We start from the raw sequence: 19784 nt of genomic DNA on the forward strand, positions 1-19784 counted from the left end.
ACTCTGCACACGTCTATGGAGCAACTCCAATACAGGCAACGATGATCATCACTAGTCAATGCTTGTGTTTACATCAGCCACTGATCCACATATGTTTCGACCCTCTATAACGCAGTTTTGCAGACACTTTAGTCAATGCTTGCATTTATACAAGCCACCCTGTGGCTCGCTGAAGCATCCCAGAAGCGTCTGTCCATGCTACATCGCTAAAGTTAGGCCAATCCCCCACCCGTCAACGATTAGAATTTCCGTAGGTGGGATTTATTTGAATGATATTCTAATGGACCGCATTGTGACATCATAGTATCCGGAAAACAAACGTTGTAGTCCAAAGGAGCTGTTCGTTGTAGTTCTTGAAAAGGGATGTTTTAATAACACCATAATATTAATGTTTAAATATCTTCCTTTGGAGCGGACTTTGAGATTTGTAATTTTGTAGATTTTTTTTTATGCCCAAACATAAACACCACACATAAATTTCAAAATGTGAAAAAGCATAATAGATGCCCTTTAAGAGGCAGTTCTTGTCAGATTTTATTGGTGATTTCAAATATGAAATTTAATCGTAAGCTTAGTGAACAGATTTGGAGAATTTGATGTTTACCTATTCAATACCTATTCATCCCCGAGAGGCATTTCAAAGATGGCCGCAGAGTTAAATGACTTGCCTTAAAGTGACTTAATTGTTGTCTGACCCCTCTGTCTATAAAGCCTTTTTTTAACGTAAAGGTTCTCTACTTAAATTTTAAAAAATGATTCACCAGGAAAAATATTTTTTTTTAAATCAAATTTGAATCATTGAAATATTTTTTTTTCTATATTTTTGTTAAATTGATGTGAGTTGTTAATTACTACTGTAGGTTACTAATGTTTGTTTTGTTTTGTTTTAAATAAATATATATTTTTCCAGGGTAATTTCTTTAATTGGTAGATCACTCTGCAAGATAATGGTGGTTCTTCGCTGAGGAGCCCCCCCCCCCCCCCCCCCCCAATTTAGACTACCCCACTTTCAATATTACCATTATTACAAATCTAATAAATTCAAAATAATTGCTAGTCATACAAAGGAATAATAGGCTCTTTCAAATTGGCAGCTAATTTATCAAATTAAAAAATTGCTATTTCAAACAGTCATTTGTTTACACTTTGCTGGGGCTCTGTAATGTGCTTATTTATGCACCAATAATCAAAATATGAATGTCTGGCATGTAAAAATACTGTGGCACTCAATTGCCACACACAGGATGAACTAGAAACCTAAACATGTTTTCCCAAGAGAAATTTGCAGATCCACCAGCTGAGCTCCAGCTCTGCCATGAGAACCATTAAAAAAATATTTCAGATTTGTAAAAAATAATTAGATTTTTACTTGCAGAACTTGACTTTTATTCTCTGTGGGGCTGTGATGTTACATACATTTGTGTTGCTGTATGATTATTTGTCTCCTGCTTTTTTCTTTATTGCTGCCTTTTTGTTTTTGATTTCATTTGATGTTTTATATTTGCTCTTATTGTGTCCGTCAGTCTGAGGTGTCTTGGATCCCTAACAAGCATTATTCTGGCATCTACGGCCTGATGAAGCTGGTGCTGACCAAGACACTGCCCTCTGACCTACAGAAGGTCATCGTCCTGGATACTGACATCACCTTTGCCACGGACATTGCTGAGCTGTGGGTCGTCTTCCACAAGTTCAAAGGTACTTTTGAATTAACATTTACAGAGGTGTGAAAAGGTGTTGGCCCCCTTCCTGATTTTTTTGATGTATTTTAATGTTTCAGATCATCAAACAAATGTAAATATTAATCAAAGATAACATGCAGTTTTTAAATGAAGTTTTTTTTTATTATGAAGGGAAAACAAAATCAAACCCACATGGCCCAGCGTGAAAAAGTGTTTGCCCCCTAAACTTAATAACTGGTTGGGCCACCCTTAGCAGCAACAACTGCAATCAAGCGTTTGCGATAACTTACAATGAGTCTGTTACAGCGCTGTGCAAGAATTTTGACCCACTCATCTTGTTAGAATTGTTGTAATTCAGCCAGATTGGAGGGGTTTCGAGCATGAACCGCCTTTTTAAGGTCATGCCACAGCATCTCAATAGGATTCAGGTCAGGACTTTGACTAGGCCACTCCAAAGGTGGATTTGCTGGTGTGTTTTGGATCATTGTCCTGCTGCAGAACCCAAGTTCGCTTCAGCTTGAGGTCACGAACAGATGGCCAGACATTGTCCTTCAGGATTTTTTGGTAGACAGCAGAATTCATGGTTTCATTTATCACGACAAGTCTTCCAGGTCCAGAAGCAGCAAAACAGCCCCAGACCATCACACTACCACCACCATATTTTACTGTTGGTATTTTTGTTATTTTACTGAAATGCTGTGTTACTTTTACGCCAGATGTAATGAGACACACACCTTCCAAAAAGTTAAACTTTTATCTTGTCAGTCCACAGAGTATTTTCCAAAAGTCATGGGGATCATCAAGATGTGTTCTGGCAAAACTGAGACGAGCCTTTATGTTCTTTTTGCTCAGCAGTAGTTTTCGTCTTGGAACTTTGCCATGCAGGCCATTATTGCCCAGTCTCTTTCTTATGGTGGAGTCATGAACACTGACCTTAACTGAGGCAAGAGAGGCCTGCAGTTCTTTAGATGATGTTGTGGGGTGTTTTGTGATCTCTTGGATGAGTCGTCGCTGCCCTCTTGGGGTAATTTTGGTCAGCCAGCCACTCCTGGGAAGGTTCACCACTGTTCCATGTTTTCGCCATTTGTGGATAATGGCTCTCACTGTGGTTCGGTGGAATCCCAAAGCTTTAGAAATGGCTTTATAACCTTTTCCAGACTGATAGATCTAAATTACTTTCTTTCTCATTTGTTCCTGAATTAACACTTTTTCACACAAGGCCATGTGGGTTTGGATTTTTTTTTCCCTTCATGAAAAAAACCCTTAATTTAAAAGCTGCATGTTATGTTTACTTTTGCTACCTTTGATTAATTTTTAAATTAGTTTGATGATCTGAAACAATTGGGGCCAACACTTTTTCACACCACTGCATTTGAAATGATTAATTAAATTTACTTGTCATTTGTCCTTCATGTGTTGTTAATTCAATAATGCAAGTTTTGTGAACTTTCAGAAGATCAGAAAACGTGAAAACTATGTGCATCCCACAGGAATACTTGCCATAACAAGACAAATTTTTGTCAGACATGACAATCATTAATGGTTAATGAGGCACGTGTTCGAAGCTTGAACGAGTTCAATAATGTCACAGATTATTCCACCAGACACTGACCGCAGCAACCACAGTGAAAGTGGTCAATAATTTTGATAATGAACCAGCCTTTGTGACTAACTACTTCTGATCTCACGCTTGAAGCTTTATCAACAGAGCAGTTGCTTGTGACTTGCATATACACACATCACCAGCCCGATGCGGGTGGGCGACCTGTACCGGTCTTTGACAAGAAATCCTGTTGCTTAGAAACAACAACACACTCTTGTTAAATATATATAATTAATGTGTCTTGAAGGGCTAGAGATGTCCTTGTCTTATTGACCATTTGTTCTGATCTTTATGACATGTTTTGAGACTTTCTAAAATACTTTTTCCATGAAAAACAAATGTTTTTTGTTAATGTTTGAGATGTACACTCACATGTGTGGAAGCCACTGAATAAAAAAAAGGTAATTGCGACTTTTTAGCACAATTCTGAAAATTCTCTTTTTCTCAGAATTTTGTGATATAAACTGCCAATTGCGAGTTAGTCAGAATTGCAAAATATAAACTCACAATTGTAATTTTTTTCTCAGAATTGTGAGTTAAGTCAGAATTGTGAGATATAAACTTGCAATTCTGAGAGCATATTAGTCTTTTTCCCCCTCAAAATTGGATTTTATAACTCGTAATTATGAGAAAACAAATCAGAATTGCCAGAATCAGAAGTCAGAATTTTTTATTTCGCAATTCTAAGAAAAAGAAGTCAGAAATGTGACTTTAAATCTCACAATTCTGACTTTATAACTTGCATTTGTAAGTTTATATCTCATAATTCTGACTTTATAACACAGAGTTAGAGTTTATATCTCACAATTCTGAGAAAAACGTCAGAATTGCGAGTTTGTATCATGCAATTCTTAGAAAAAAATGTCAGAATTGTGAGATAAATTACTGCAATTAACTTTTTTTTTTATTCAGTGGTGGAAACGGGCTTCCATACATGTGTTTAGTGTATAAGGAAAATTACAGTTTTGATTGATACTGGCCACCACATGACATTTTTAGAGTTCAAAATATTAATCCAACATAAATACAAAGAGTACATTTGTTTGACAGCAGATTTTTAAAAGATTTTACCTTTTTTATGTCATTGACCAACATATGTGTGAGGGCTTTAAGTGAACCACACAGATTTTTGTTCATAGATTACCATAATCAGTACATGTTGGGGGTGTTTGTGCATTTCAGGTCAACAGGTTCTTGGTTTGGTGGAGAATCAGAGTGATTGGTACCTAGGGAACCTGTGGAAGAACCATCGGCCATGGCCAGCGCTGGGCAGAGGCTTTAACACTGGTAGGTTTCTGATTATCTGACTTATCTGAAGTTTTATAACAAATACTAAGGAACCTGATATATTTATTGTGTTTTTGTGCTTTTACAATGTTGAACTGTACAATGTCACTATTTTAAATGATAGTGTGTGTGTGTTTGTTGAAGGTGTGATTCTGCTGTTATTGGATCGTTTGAGGAAGCTAAAGTGGGAACAGATGTGGCGACTGACAGCAGAGAGAGAGCTCATGAGCATGCTGTCTACGTCACTCGCTGATCAGGTAAACACATAAACTCTGTTTTAATCTGCCCTGCTGTCTACTTAGACAGATATTAAAGTTCATTTCCTGAACAAAATTTACAGATAATTTACCCACCCCTTTGTCATCCAAGATGTCCATGTCTTTCTTTCTTCAGTCGTAAAGAAATAGTTTTTTGAGGAAAACATTTCAGGATTTCTCTATAGTGGACTTTTACGGTGCCTGTGAGTTTGAACTTCCAAAATGCAGTTGAAATGTAGCTTCGAAGAGCTCTAAATGATCCCAGCAGAGGAAGAAGGGTCTTATCTAGCAAAATGATTGGTTATTTTCTATAAAAAAACTTTTTAACCTCAAATGTTCGTATTGTCTAGCTTTGTGTGTACTTTGTGTATTCAGGTTCAAAACAGTTAGGGTATGTCAATAAACTCCCAACTAATTTTCTCCTTCAGTTTCAAAATTGTCCTACATTGCTGTTTAACCTAAGGGTTTTTGACCTTCTTTGCGCATTCACTTTGTAAACACTGGCTTGGTACTTCTGCAGCGATGTAGGGCGATTCTGAAGTTAGAGGAGAATTAGTTGGGAGTTTTTCGACATATTTTGGAAGTTCAAACTTTGTCATCATACAAATAGTTTCTCTACCATGTGCTGATTTCAGTTCAATTTGATGTTATTAAGTTGCTAAGCTAAACCCATGATACGTACTAAACATATGGAACACATACATTGGATGAAATGTTTAATGAAAATGATTGTATGTAGGTTTGCCTGCATCTGATTGTTAGAAAAGATTTGGGGGTAAATAATCAGGACTATTTTATCCATAAGTATAGAAACAGATTTAATTAAACTGCAGCCTTAGGATCTAATTTATGAGTCATGTAAAATAATATTGTGCCTGCAGGACATCTTCAACGCTGTGATCAAGCAAAACCCGTTCCTGGTGCACCAGCTGCCCTGCTTTTGGAATGTTCAGCTGTCGGATCACACCCGCTCCGAAAAGTGCTACAAAGATGTGTCCGACCTCAAGGTGACATCACTGTGGAGCTGACACAAACAACAATTTCTTGTTTAGCCGCTGCGACAAACCCCTAATGTACAGTGCCTATAGAAAACCATCATACCCCTTTAAAATAGTTACTTATTTGTCATACAGCCTGAAATCCAACCCCATTCCAAATAACTTTCCCAGCGTTATTTACAATGTTGGTCTTACAACATCAAACCAATGAAAGAAAAAACACAACAGTTCTGCAAATTAATAAAAAACAAAAAAGCTAAAATAACAGGGTTAGAAAAGTCATGAGCCTTCCCTGCTGAAAAAAACAGCATATGCTGGTTATGTATGTTTTGGTGCTGGAATGCTGGTTTTAGCTGGTTTATGCTGGTCCTTTGCTGGTTTATGCTATATTTATGGTAAAGGACCAGCATAAACCAGCAAAGGACCCGCATAAACCAGCTAAAACCAGCATCCCAGCACCAAAACATACCTAACCAGCATATGCTGTTTTTTTCAGCAGGGCTTTGATTTAATTACAGTCATCAGTCTTTTGGATATGTCTGTACTAGCTTTGCACAACTTGATTGGGGAATATTTGCCCATTCTTCCTTGCAGAATTGCTCAAGTTCCATCAAATTCTGTGGTGAGCGGCAATGGACTGTTCTCTTCAAATCTATCCACAGATTTTCGATTGGATTTAGGTCAGGGCTCTGACTTAGCCACTCAAGGACATTCACCTTCTTATCCTTAAGCCATCTCGTTGTTGTTTTGGCAGTATGTTTAGGGTCATTGTCATGTTGGAAGGTGAAGAATGACCTGCCCATCTTCAGGTATCTGGCAGGTTTTCCTCAAGAATTTAGATGTACTTGGCAGCCTCCCTGCCATGCCACCCTTCCATACAGGCCAGCTTTGTGTAAAGCTTGGGAGATACACATACTGACCAGACCCAGCCATAAAGCCTTGTAAGTCCTTTTAAGTTGCCTTTGACCTTATTGATGTCCTCATGGCTCTGTCATCCTTTGGATAGATGGCCTGATCTAGGCAATGTGCATACGCTTTCTACTTCTTAATGATGCTCTGAACAGTACTCTGAGGGATAGCTAAAGCTTTTGAAGTGTTTTTGTAGCCTTCTCCTAACTTGTGCCTTTGTACAACTTTATCCTGGAGGTTTTTTGAAAGCAACCATGGTGAATTCTCTGCCGTACCATGCACTACTAACAGTGGAATCTTCAAGAAACAGGTCGTTTTTATTCTGAAGTAATCAACACCACTACTATTGATGTCAGGTGGGGCCTGGTGTTAAATCTAGAAGTTGATTTGCACCTGAGCAAGTTTAAAATGGTATACTCTTAAAGGAGAACTCCGGTGTGATATTGACCTAAAGTGTATTGAATCATGATACCGAGTGTAAACGTACCTTGCATATCTCATCTCGTCTTGTCCATTGCTGTCCGAAATCTGGGGTCAGTTAGCCGATGCTCACAACAGCTTGTCAATGAGATCAATGGGGCATCGAAGCAGTCATGTAAATAAATCACTGTTTTACGCCATTTACGAGGCACAAAGTAGCGCCACACTTCATCGGTAGACTTCCAAGGGCCCTGACATTTAAAACGCGACATTGAAAACTCATAAAAAGCACCGGTAGTTTATTTACGAGAAGATTTATACAGACAGTAACGGCAAGAAGTTTAGCGGCCGTCGCCATCTTGAATGTAGTCACGTTAAGTCGAGTGACGAGCAGGAAGGAACGTATCAGGTTTTTAACTTATCAGGTTGTAGTTTCCTTCGAGCTCGACATTCGACTTATCGTGACTACATTCAAGATGGCGGCGATCGCTAAACTCCTTGAAGTTACTGTCTGTATAAATCTTCTCGTAAATAAACTACCGGTGCTTTTTATGAGTTTTCAATGTCGCGTTTTAAATGTCGGGGCCCTTGGAAGTCTACCGATGAAGTGTGGCGCTACTTTGTGCCTCGTAAATGGATTTATTTACATGACTGCTTCGATGCCCCATTGATCTCATTGACAAGCTGTTGTGAGCATCGGCTAACTGACCCCAGATTTCGGACAGCAGTGGACAAGACGAGATGAGATATGCAAGGTACGTTTACACTCGGTATCATGATTCAATACACTTTAGGTCAATATCACACCGGAGTTCTCCTTTAAGGGGCTGATCACTTTACCAATTTTTTAAATCCTCCAGATTTTTTTAAATTGTATGTTTTATTTTAATGATGAGGGTTATAATGTGTACATGCAGCTCAAAAAAAAAATTTCAGGGTGTAATGTCACAAAAAGTAAAGTTATTCATAGGGTATGATGATTTTCTATAGACACTGTATATGTGCACTGCAAAAACTGATTTTCTTAGATTTTTTCTCGTTTCCAGCCAAAATGTCTAAAGATTCCTAAATCAAGAAGGATTTCTGCTAAATAATCTGCCAATGGGGTAAAAAAAAAATCTTGTTTTCTGTTTGAAATTAGATATTTTTGCTTAATCCATTGGTAGATTAGTTTGCTTGTTCTAAGTAAAAACTCACTTAATTTTGACTTGTTTTTTTCTGAAAGCAAGAAAATAATTTTTACTTGTCTAGAAAATTCTTCTTGATTTAAGATTTTTAAATATTTTGGCTGGAAACAAGACAACAATTCTAAGTAAGAAAAGCATTTTTTGCAGTGTGTGCCTAATAGAGAGTTGATACTTCTGCATTATAAAGAAAACAGGCATTTCAGTTTGAGACGGGGGTAGTGCACAGTTCACATTTCTGAACTTTTGCATCTGATGCAGGTCATTCACTGGAACTCTCCGAAGAAGCTGCGTGTAAAGAACAAACACGTGGAGTTCTTCAGGAATCTCTATCTGACATTCCTTGAGTATGATGGGAATCTACTGAGACGAGAGCTCTTTGGCTGTCCCAGCGAAACAGACCACAACTCAGAGAATGTGAGTTTCACCTCACTTGACAACTGCCACCTTTATTGTTGCAAAGGTCTTCAATGATTCCTTCAGGCAGGATGACGGAATCACATTTGTTTTCCTAATATCCCTGCAGCTCCAAAAGACCCTATCTGAGCTGGATGAAGATGACCCATGTTATGAGTTTCGTCGGGAGCGCTTCACAGTGCACCGCACACATGTATATTTCCTGCACTATGAGTATGAACCAGCCTTAGATAACACTGACGTGACACTAGTGGCCCAGCTATCTATGGACAGGTGAGAAAACATTCTTACGTTTACTTTCTTAAAGACAATAAGCCATTTTCATTGATTGTTTTTGAAGATTTTAAAGTTCCTTATAGACAAATGCCACTTTAGGGGCTCCGTACTTGTTCATACAAAATGGTTCATCTAATTATAAGTCCTACAGTTCTGTTGCTGCAAAGGACATTGCATATTGTTTGAACTAAATAAACATGCAACTGTAACAGGGGTTTTGTTAATGCTATAAATGAGCACTGAAATTAGTTTCCTGGTGAATGAACCACACTGTATCTTATAATCTACTGCTAATCATACTCAATGGCATTCACGCTTTGGGCTGAACTCATTTAAAATAAGCTGCTTTGTCATCATTAATCACTCTGATGACATTACCTGACAAGTTGCTTCTGGAAATAAACCTGATTCAAATGCATTGAGTCAAAGCTTCACAGCTTTTGTCATCAGCATAATGAGCGATGGCTGTGTTTAGTCAGGCATGTATTTGCTACTCCAGAACCCCGGATAGCCTTCGCATTTTTCAGTGCCAGTGGCAGAGGCAGAGGGTTATCATCCTTGTCAACACTATAGGATACAATTCATTGTCAGCTTTGAGGGCATAACCTCTTTGACAGCCAAGTTATAGCTCTCAAGGGCAAAAAGGTTGTCAAAGGCCTGTCAGAGTAGATGCCACATCTAGTTAGACTTGAATGAAAGTGACACTCTTGAGAGACAGAAGTGCAGTCCGTTTAGTGTTTTGTACTGTTATGTGTACTTACGATCTTTAGGGTTTTCTCAGTCTTGGGAAACCCTGGAAATATTTAGGCATGATCAGGTCTGGAAAATCTATAGTGATTTATATACAGTCGCGATCTAAATTATTCAACCCCCTTGACCTGCAAAACATTTTGCTGTGGAGAACAACATTTTATGAAAACAATTTAACAAAGACATCAGTAAACTATGAATAATGATAACATTCAAATTGGCTCTGAACATTCAGGTTCAAAATTATTCAACCTTCAAAAGTCAAATTTGGTGCAGAATCTTTTATTCTTTAAAACCACCAATAAACTCTGCTTGGAAGTGCTAAGAAACTTCTGTCACCTCTCTACAGCAATATTGGCCCATTCCTCGCCTGAAAAAGCTTTCAAATCACTGATAACACTGCTGAAAAAAACAACTAATACCAGCCTAGGCTGGTTGGCTGGTCTTAGCTGGTTTAAGCTGGTCTCCCAGCCTGGCCAGGCTGGTTTTAGCTGGTGGTTTCCCAGCCTGACCAGCTAAGACCAGCCTGACCAGGCTGGTTGACCAGCTAAAACCAGCTAACCAGCCTAGGCTGGTTTTAGCTGTTTTTTTTTCACCAGGGAATCTTTGGTTTTCACTTTGCCACTACTTTCACCAAACTCAACCAAATATTTTCAATGAGCATCAAGTCTGGAGACTGAACAGGCCACTCAAGAACATTCTATGACTGATCCCTGAATCAAGAATAATTAGATTTGGATGTATACTTCGGGATCGCTGTCCTGGAGGAAAGTCCATTGATCATTAGCTTCAGTCTTTGCACCAAAGGCAACACAATTCTTGTCAAAATGACCTGATACTTCAATGAATGACTGTATGATGTCCTTCATGCAGTCATGATTTCAAGTTCCTGCAACAGTAAAACAACCCCATTACAGGACTGTTCCACCTCCAAGTTTGACGATGGAGATGGTGTTCTTCTGTTCCAGTTTGGACACATTACTCCATAAAACATTCTTCCAGAACTCCACAGGTCTATCCAAATGAATTTTAGCATGTTTAAGTTGATCTTTTTATTTTTCTTGGTCAATAGTGGTTTTCGTCAAGATGCCTCAACTTGAAGGCCATACTTTTCTAGTGTTTTTTTTTTTTAAACACTGCATTTTTCCTCCTTTCCTTGGGTCATCTTGGATGTACATTGCTGGTTTTTCCTTAGTTGTTCTGATCAAACATTTTATGATATTATGCTTTTTCATTCATAATACAAATAATTTCTTTTCTATAGCTTCTCTATAGCTTTTGTGAGAGCTCTGTTGACTTTGTCATATTAGCTACTCAGCTTCAGCACATGCATGGGCTAACTGTATGTACATGCAACAGCTCAAGCTAATTCTGTTTTCTAACAGAGTTTATAAAGATTTAATTGTGTTTTAAGACAAATTTGCTCCCCGCCATACAAAGAAGTGACTAAAAAAATCAGCAACGTTGAATAGGGGTTGAATAATTTTGACATAGGTTAATGAAAAAATCCTAGAACTCAAAAATATTAAATTATATATTGACATTATCACTTATAATTTAATAGTAATCTGTTATAGATGGAATTTTTATAAAGTCCTGGATCTTCGGAAAATCTTGTATTTGTAAAGTACTGCAGTCTCTATATGTTTAGTTTTTTAGCTACCACACTCTCAAATTTTGCCCTAAAATTGCTCTGTTTGGATATTATTATTATATTATAATTGTTTTACATCTTGGTGTTGTTGTAACAATGCAGTTCAACAAATAGAATAGAATAGAATTACGACGATTCTTGGCAGATAAAGATCGGTGGCCAATCAGTCTGTACACTGTTAAAATGATTTTTTATAAATGCTATACTGTCATTACAAACATCTAAAAAAAATTATAAAAATGTATTGGTCAGAAGGTGTGGGAATGTTTCATTTCTTCCATTGAAGCCCAAATTATCATGCTGGACAACATAATCATCAGATTTTGTTCAAGTCAGCTACAGTGCTTTTGTCAATGAAAGCTAAAGGAGATCTCAGACCTACTGTATAAAAGTGTATGTTGTGTGGTTTTGGTGAGTTACTGGAGTGTTTCTTTGTTCCAGGCTTCAGATGCTCGAGGCCATCTGTAAACACTGGGAAGGGCCAATCAGTCTGGCCCTCTACCTCTCAGACGCTGAAGCTCAGCAGTTCCTGCGATACGCTCAGGGCTCTGAGGTCCTGATGAGCAGGAGCAACGTGGGTTACCACATAGTCTATAAAGAAGGCCAGTTCTACCCTGTTAACCTGCTCCGTAATGTTGCCATGGGGCAGGTCAACACACCCTACATGTTTCTGTCGGATATTGACTTTTTGCCCATGTATGGACTCTATGAGTACCTCAGGTAAGACTACACCGTAATTTAGAATGGCAAAACAATATTGGTTGATTTTGGTTCCCAAATCTCAAATATTACCTAATTGTTACCTACAGTACAATTATAAATCTGTCCTTATAGCTGCTTTTAAAGAGTACAAGAATGTAGTGAAGCTTTTGTATCACCATGTTTTGTCATAAATTGTGATATACAGTTGCTGGTCATTTAATTAGAATATCTTCAAAAAGTTGATTCCATTCAAGAAGTGAAACTTGTATAATGTATACATTCATTCCACACAGACTGATATATTTCAAGTGTTTCTTTTAATTTTAATGATTATAACTGACAACTAATGAAAACCCCAATTCAGTATCTCAGAAAATTAGAATATTACTTAAGATCAATACAAAGAAATGATTTTTAGAAATCTTGGCTAACTGAAAAGTATGAACATGAAAAGTATGAGCATGTACAGCACTCAATACTTCGTTGGGGCTCCTTTTGCCTGAATTTCTGCAGCAATGCAGCAGCAGTCCAGCCCTTTTTGGAGAAAAAAATCTGCCATCATAACCAGATCTGCAACTGAAAACAAACTATAGAGTGCATATTTGCTTTAAAGTAAAATAAGATACTAGGCAAATACCATTGTATCTGATAAAAGCTGATTGCAAAACTCATTTTGGTCTGACATACTGTATGTTAAAGGTTGTTTTTCAACTAAATGTTCTCAGGTTGTAAATTTGATTTATAAAAGAGATCCATTCCACAATCCATTCCATCTTGTTTCTGTCTCAGGAAATCGGTTGTTCAGCTTGATATGGCAAATACTAAAAAGGCTCTTGTGGTTCCGGCATTTGAAACACTGCGTTATCGGCTGTCCTTCCCCAAATCTAAAGCAGAGCTCCTATCACAGCTCGACATGGGCACTCTATTCACTTTCAGGTAATTAATCTAAGAAAAAAAAATGGCTGATAAGATTTTCTTCAATGTGATTGAAACATTTCAAATGAATCATTTGAACCAACCCATCACAAACTTATCTCAATAGTGTATATTTTTGTTATTTTTATTGACTGTTTTACAATGACACAAAGTTAATATTCACTTAATAATGTTAAGTATTCTATTTGTCCACAGATATCATGTCTGGACAAAAGGTCACGCTCCAACAGACTTTGCCAAATGGAGAACTGCTACAACACCATACCGAGTTCAGTGGGAGGCCGACTTTGAGCCTTATGTAATGGTCAGACGAGAAAGCCCAGAATATGACCGGCGCTTTGTGGGGTTTGGGTGGAATAAAGTAGCTCACATCATGGAGCTGGATGCTCAGGTAACAATTACATTCATTAAAGGAATAGTTCATCTAAAAATGAAACTGAAAATGTATGCACCCTCAAGCCAAGCACCCTTTATCCATCAAAATCAGATTTGAAGAAATTTAGCATTACATGACTTGCTCACCAGTAGATCCCGTACAGTGAATGGGTGCCATCAGAATGATTCAAACAGCTGATAAAAACATCACAACAATCCACAAGTAAACCACGCAGCTTGAGCTCATCCATTAGCGGTTTGTGAAGAAAGCTGCATGTTTGTAAAAACCTAATCCATCAAGATGCTCTTCAAAACCTCTAATTGCTGCTGCCATTTAAAATATGATTACTATATCTGTAATGGAGACCAGCTGGTAAAACCTCACTCCCCATGCCTGCCTCCCATGCTGGAAACCCTGGCTCGAATCCTGCTCAGAACGAGTGAGGAGAGTAGAACTGGAGGGGTTACATTGGTGCCGTGACCCGGATTAGAGTGAGGTTTAGGGGGTGACTGTCACGATTTTCAGAAAAACAAGTCAAAATTAAGCGAATTTTTGCTTGAAATAAGCAAAATAATCTGCAAATGGGGTAAAAAAAAAAAAATTCTTGTTTTCTGTTTAAGAAAAACAAACATTTGCTTACCCCATTGGCAGATTATTTAGCTTGTTCTAAGCAAAAATTCACAAATTTTTATTAGTCTAGAAAATCCTTCTTGATTGAAGAATTTTTAGATATTTTGGCTGGAAACAGTACAAAAAATCTAAGTAAGAAAAGCATTTTTTGCAGTGTACCTCCCATGCCAGAAACACTGATTCAAATCCCGCTTGGAGCAAGTGAGGCGAGTAGAACCAAAGGAGTTACATGTCCATAATATAGCTTTTTCTAGTGAAAAAGATTGAATCAGGAGAGAAAAACATGTACAAATCAAGCACTGTTTACAGTCCAAAACACCTGTTGAATTTGTTTCTTACAAAGCTTTTCACTTTACACAGTGTTAAATGATAGACTTGAGTTGATATACTTGTGGAATATTACAATGTTTTTATCAACGGTTGGAAGTTTCTGCAGAGAATCAACTGGTAAGCAATGGTTAATTTCTCCAGATAAGTTCCAAACTCATCGAAATCTTGGATGGCTTGAGGGTGAGCAAATTTTCAGCTAATGTTTATTTTTTCTTTAACCATTTGTTTAATGGATCTTTTTCACAGATTATGATGAAGCATTTCAAAAGTAATTCAGTTACTTATTGTCTTATTTCCTAGGAATTAGCTGGTCTTTCAAGATGCAAAATGATATTTGTTGTGTATTTCCAGGAGTACGAGTTTGTGGTTCTACCCAACGCCTACATGATCCACATGCCGCACGCGCCCAGTTTTGACATCACCAAGTTCCGCTCGAACAAACAGTACCGTGCTTGTCTGAAGACGCTGAAGGAGGAGTTTCAGCAGAATATGTCGCGGCGCTATGGTTTCGCCGCACTCAAATACATGACAGTGGATAACAACAGCTAGCCGAGCACATTGTTCAGCGAACCGCTAAAATGACTGTCCTGAGCTGATCCAGGAGTGCTGTGTGACAGCCCCTTCATGGATGTGTTCAGTGAAACTGAAATTGCAGGGTCATTAGGAGGCACGGCTCGTGATCATCCATTCATTCAGGGATCTGATAAGACGTTTATCAGTGGTGTTTGACAGAGGTGCCGAGAAATAAACTGCTGATTAGAAGTCATTGATGAACTTTTGTGAGAAGGCAAGCAGATCCTACAAATGGAAACTTCTAGAATAAATAAGGTCTGTTTTACTTATAAATTATGGACAACAACATTGATGCACTTCAGATTAAAGCCTTGAATCGGTCTCTTTCAATCAACCTATCATTCTGCTTTTCTAAGCATTTGCCTGCCTGTCAGTCTTTTTGTTTCTATCTGCCTCTATTTCTAAACTTCTGTTCTTCCTGTCTATATATGTGACCCTGGACCACAAAACCAGTCTTAAGTCGCTGGGGTATATTTGTAGCAATAGCCAAAAATACATTGTATGGGTCAAAATTATTGATTTTTCTTTTATGTCAAAAATCATTAGGAAATTAAGTAAAGATCATGTTACATTAAGATTTTTTGTAAAATTCCTACTGTAAACCTATCAAAATGTAATTTTTGATTAGTAATATGCAGTGTTAAGAACTTAATTTGGACAACTTTAAAGACGATTTTCTCAGTATTTTGATTTTTTTGCACCCTCAGATTCCAGATTTTCAAATAGATGTATCTCGGCCAAATATTGTCCTATCCTAACAAACCATACATCAATAGAAAGCTTATGATATATGATGTATACATCTCAGTTTTGTAAAATTTAACCTTATGACTGGTTTTGTGGTCCAGGGTCACATATTATCTGTCTCTTTATAGTACCTTTCTGTTTATCTATCTAGTTTTATGTCTGTCTGTTCTTTCCAAGAGTGTCTATCAAGCTTATGTCTTTCTATTTGTCGGCCTCTATCTCTCTCTGTGTCTCTCTCTCTATTCATGTCTACAGTTAGTCTGTCTAATCTGTCTGTACCTCTGTCTAAGAGTCTGTTCTATGTCTGTCTTTCTAACAATTTGTCTATACTGTCCAAAGGCAAAGCGCAGTAACTACACATTTGCTGAAAATTGAGTTAAGGCTTAAAATGGACTTTGTGACAACGGTTTTGTCTTGTGGCAAAGTCTCCTGGTTCAATTTTGTCCCTTGAAACGAGAGTGTCAACATGTTTGACTAGCTGGCGTAAAAACTTTAAAGGCATTTTTCTCAGTTGCAGTGTTGGCGTAGTTACTGCACTTTGCCTTTGGAGGGCAGTACATCTCTGTCTAACAATCTATCAATATCTCTGCCTCTTCAGCTGTCTATATCTCATTCTGTTCGACGTCTATATCGGTCTGTCCAAGTCTTTTTACATCTCCGTCTATCTTGCTGTCTAACAGTCTAACAATCTATATATCTCTTTTTCTGTTCTTCTGCCTATATTTGTTTAACGTTGTTTATGTTTATCTAACACTGTCAATATCTCTCTTTACATCTTTAACAAACTCTAAGCACCTATCTCTCTCTCTTCCATTCTGTCTGTCTATATCTGTATCTAACAAACTGTCTACATCTGTCTCTTTCCCTCTGTCTAACAATATATCTGTATCCTTAATCTCTCTGTCAAACAGTTCTATAGCATATCTGTTTAACAATGGCTTTGTCTAAAGATCTGCCTACATCTCTGTCAGCTTATATTCCGTCTAGCAAACTGATCAACAATCTATATCTCTGCCTCTGTTTGTCTGACAATCTGTCTGTATCTTTTTATATCTGTCTCTCTCGCTTTTACAATCCGTCTATATCTTTCTAACAAACTATCTATATCTTTATATGTCAACAATGTCTTTTACTCTCTCCCGCTCTTTCTCGATTCAAGGTTTCTTTCTGAGTGTAGACAGTTGCTGTGTGTGATCAAGTAGTTGGATATGTGTTCATTCTCAGTGCAGATGTGAACAAATGTAATAAACAGGGATCTTCATTCATCGGACTGGCAATAATATGTAATGAGAGGCCAAAGTGAACACATCATAGACACATTAGAGATGGTTATTTAAGTGTTACTGACTGTCATTCTCCATCAGAGAGCATCTAACAGACTTATGCACTTGATTACAGGCTTAATTAACAGACTTAGACTCATTTTCTTCACCATTTGTAAAAGATAGTGGAGTTGATGCTGATGCAGTAGCAGAACGTGTCATGAGTGTGTTTTGTAGTTACTTTGTAAGCAGACTATCAGCCAACAACATGTCTGACTCAGGCTCCTGTTCACACTGAATTATCAGCTGATATTTTTTCTTTTTTGCCACCCTGACAGCACACAAGCTCAACGTTGCCGAGACATCCCACTGTAAAAAGTTTTCACCAGTTTCAACTTAAAAACTTCCGTTTAGCAGCTGCCTTAAAATGTTAAGTTAAATCAACTTAAGTCATTTCAACTCACAAGTTAAATCAACTAATTTTTATTGTAATACGTTAAAATGACTGGTGGTTTTAAGCTGATTTAACTTAAAATTTTAAGGCAGCTGCTGAACTTAGGTTTTTAAGTTGAATCTGGTGAAAACTTTTTGCAGTGCAGTGTATAAGTTTTCATTTGCCATACGTCTCTAAAATGTTTCCTGTCAGTTTATCACATTCATGATTGTGAAATTTTTGCGAAACGGATATTTTCAAGATGTTTGTACACAATCTTTAAAACTCGATGCCATCTTCAGCAGGCATCTCGGCATCGTATGTGTGTTTACCGCGGTATCAATGAAGTGCTTTTAATAGGCTACAGTCGTGTCGTGTGCATTACAGTATGCCTGCGAGATCATCTTTATAAGTTGAACTCACGCACAGGACTGTTGCTTTAGTTTGTGTTATTTTATTATTTGGAACGGGCCATGCTAATGTCCTATAGAGCCCCTTGTGGCAAAGCTGAGAACGCACTCGCACTTGCATTGCATTACCAATTGCTTTGTGACAAATTTTGGAAGTGTTTGTGTTTACATACTTGCTTGGAGTAAGTTTTGGGCCTAATACGAGCAGATAAAAAAAATCTGAAAACAACGTGGTGAATGTGTTCTGCTCATGTTCAAAAATTAGGTCCATTAGAGCAGACGTGGGCTAGTTGTCAATTTTTGGTTTGTTTTTTTTCTTTAGTGACTATTTCTCAGGGTGGGTTTAGTTTTGGGCAGTTTTTGTATAGACACACCTTAAAGCCTTGAGAAAGCTATTGATTCGCCTGTGCTGTCCTGGATAAATAATTGTTAATTCAATACAGTGGCATGTTGTCACTGTACACTGTAAAAAGTTGTCACCAGTTTCAACTTAAAAAATAAGTTCAGCAGCTGCCTTAACATTTTAAGTTAAATCAATGTAAAACTACAAGTAATTTCAACTCATAAGTTAAATCAACTTAAAAGTACAAGTCATTTTAAGTAATTTTATTGTCGTTGATTTAACTTAAAATTTTAAGGCAACTTAAGTTTTTAAGTTGAAACTGGTGAAATATTTTTACAGTGTATGAAGTAATATTTCAGGCTGTTTAAATGCCTTTTCATTAGAATTTAAATCTTAAAGCATTTTGATACACACACATCATAGAAAACTACATATATCTGTATTACAAAATTTCAATATTCCCTGTGACAACTAGCCCCAGTCTCCTGTATTTGCTACGCAAGAAGTAAAACCAGCTGATGAAGTTATTAATGGACAACATTTGTGTGTGACTTTTCTAAAGTAAGATCTTCTGGATACTATAGGATACTATGTTCCAAACATCCAGTTCAATTTGTATTCAGTTGGAAACCGTCCACGTCACTGTACTGAATAAAGTGCTGATATGTTTGGATGAGGAAGCCTTATGTTCATGTCTTTATGTGGATACAAGTTTTATAGGTGGCAGTGTTACTACTGAAGTTCTGAGTGCTCACTGAGGTGGTTGCTTTGGAGCGGTGTCATTATTTTTCAGTATTTTCTGAGGTTGTACGTGAGTACTGATGTGCTGAGCTGTATGTGCAAACTAGCTGATTGATGTGTGTTTAATATGAATATAAACAGCCACATGTTCAGGATAACACTGATAAAACCGCTTATGAATTAAATCAAGTCATGTCTTTGCTGCTTATTTTACTGTTACATACATGATGTTACAGTGCAAAACAATGTTTTTCAAACATACACAGCACATTGTTTGAATATTTCATACATTCATTGGATTTTCTTTATGTATCTGCTAACAATGTAAAGCAAAAATTGTAAAAAAAAAATTAATGTGCCATCAGTTTATATATAAAAATAAAATATTTCAGAGGCAGTTGTCTTTTTTTTTTTTTTTTTTTTTTGCTTTTTGTAAGATATGTATTAAAGCAGAATGCTAATATACTTAATCTGATACACAGTTTGAAGTGGATTTGTCCAAAAACTATAAAGAATACCTTCTAACTTTTTGTAACCACATTAAAGGAACACTCCACTTTTTTGGGAATAGGCTCATTCTCCAACTCCCCCCGAGTTAATAAGTTGATTTTTACTGTTTTGAAACCCATTCAGCCATTCTCCTGTTCTGGCGATATCACTTTTAGCATAGCTTAGCATAGATCATTGAATCCTATGAGACCAATAGCATTGCGTTCAAAAATTACAGTGTTTCGGTATTTGTCCTATATAAAACTTGACTCTTCTGCAGTTATATCGTGTACTAAGACCGGTGGAAAATGTAAAGATGTGATTTTCTAGGCCGATAAGATTAGGAACTACACTCCCATTCCGATGTAATAGTCAAGG

The 19784-nt window shown here is 37.3% G+C and overlaps 1 protein-coding gene across 1 annotated transcript in view; it reads left to right on the plus strand.

Annotated features, from left to right (window-relative positions):
* The window catches only part of large1 (LARGE xylosyl- and glucuronyltransferase 1), a 32643-nt gene extending 13340 nt beyond the window's left edge, over nt 1–19303 (plus strand). Inside the window, exons 6-15 of the mRNA XM_073838967.1 lie at nt 1524–1695; nt 4465–4569; nt 4714–4826; nt 5708–5833; nt 8599–8754; nt 8864–9027; nt 11876–12154; nt 12926–13072; nt 13268–13463; nt 14760–19303. Of these exons, the coding sequence (XP_073695068.1) occupies nt 1524–1695; nt 4465–4569; nt 4714–4826; nt 5708–5833; nt 8599–8754; nt 8864–9027; nt 11876–12154; nt 12926–13072; nt 13268–13463; nt 14760–14957 (1656 nt within the window). The 3' untranslated portion in view covers nt 14958–19303. The remainder of the gene's footprint in view (nt 1–1523; nt 1696–4464; nt 4570–4713; nt 4827–5707; nt 5834–8598; nt 8755–8863; nt 9028–11875; nt 12155–12925; nt 13073–13267; nt 13464–14759) is intronic.
* The last annotated feature ends 481 nt before the right edge of the window (nt 19304–19784 follow it).

Source organism: Garra rufa, chromosome 4 (assembly GCF_049309525.1).
Source record: "Garra rufa chromosome 4, GarRuf1.0, whole genome shotgun sequence".
In the NCBI taxonomy this organism is placed as follows: domain Eukaryota; kingdom Metazoa; phylum Chordata; class Actinopteri; order Cypriniformes; family Cyprinidae; genus Garra; species Garra rufa.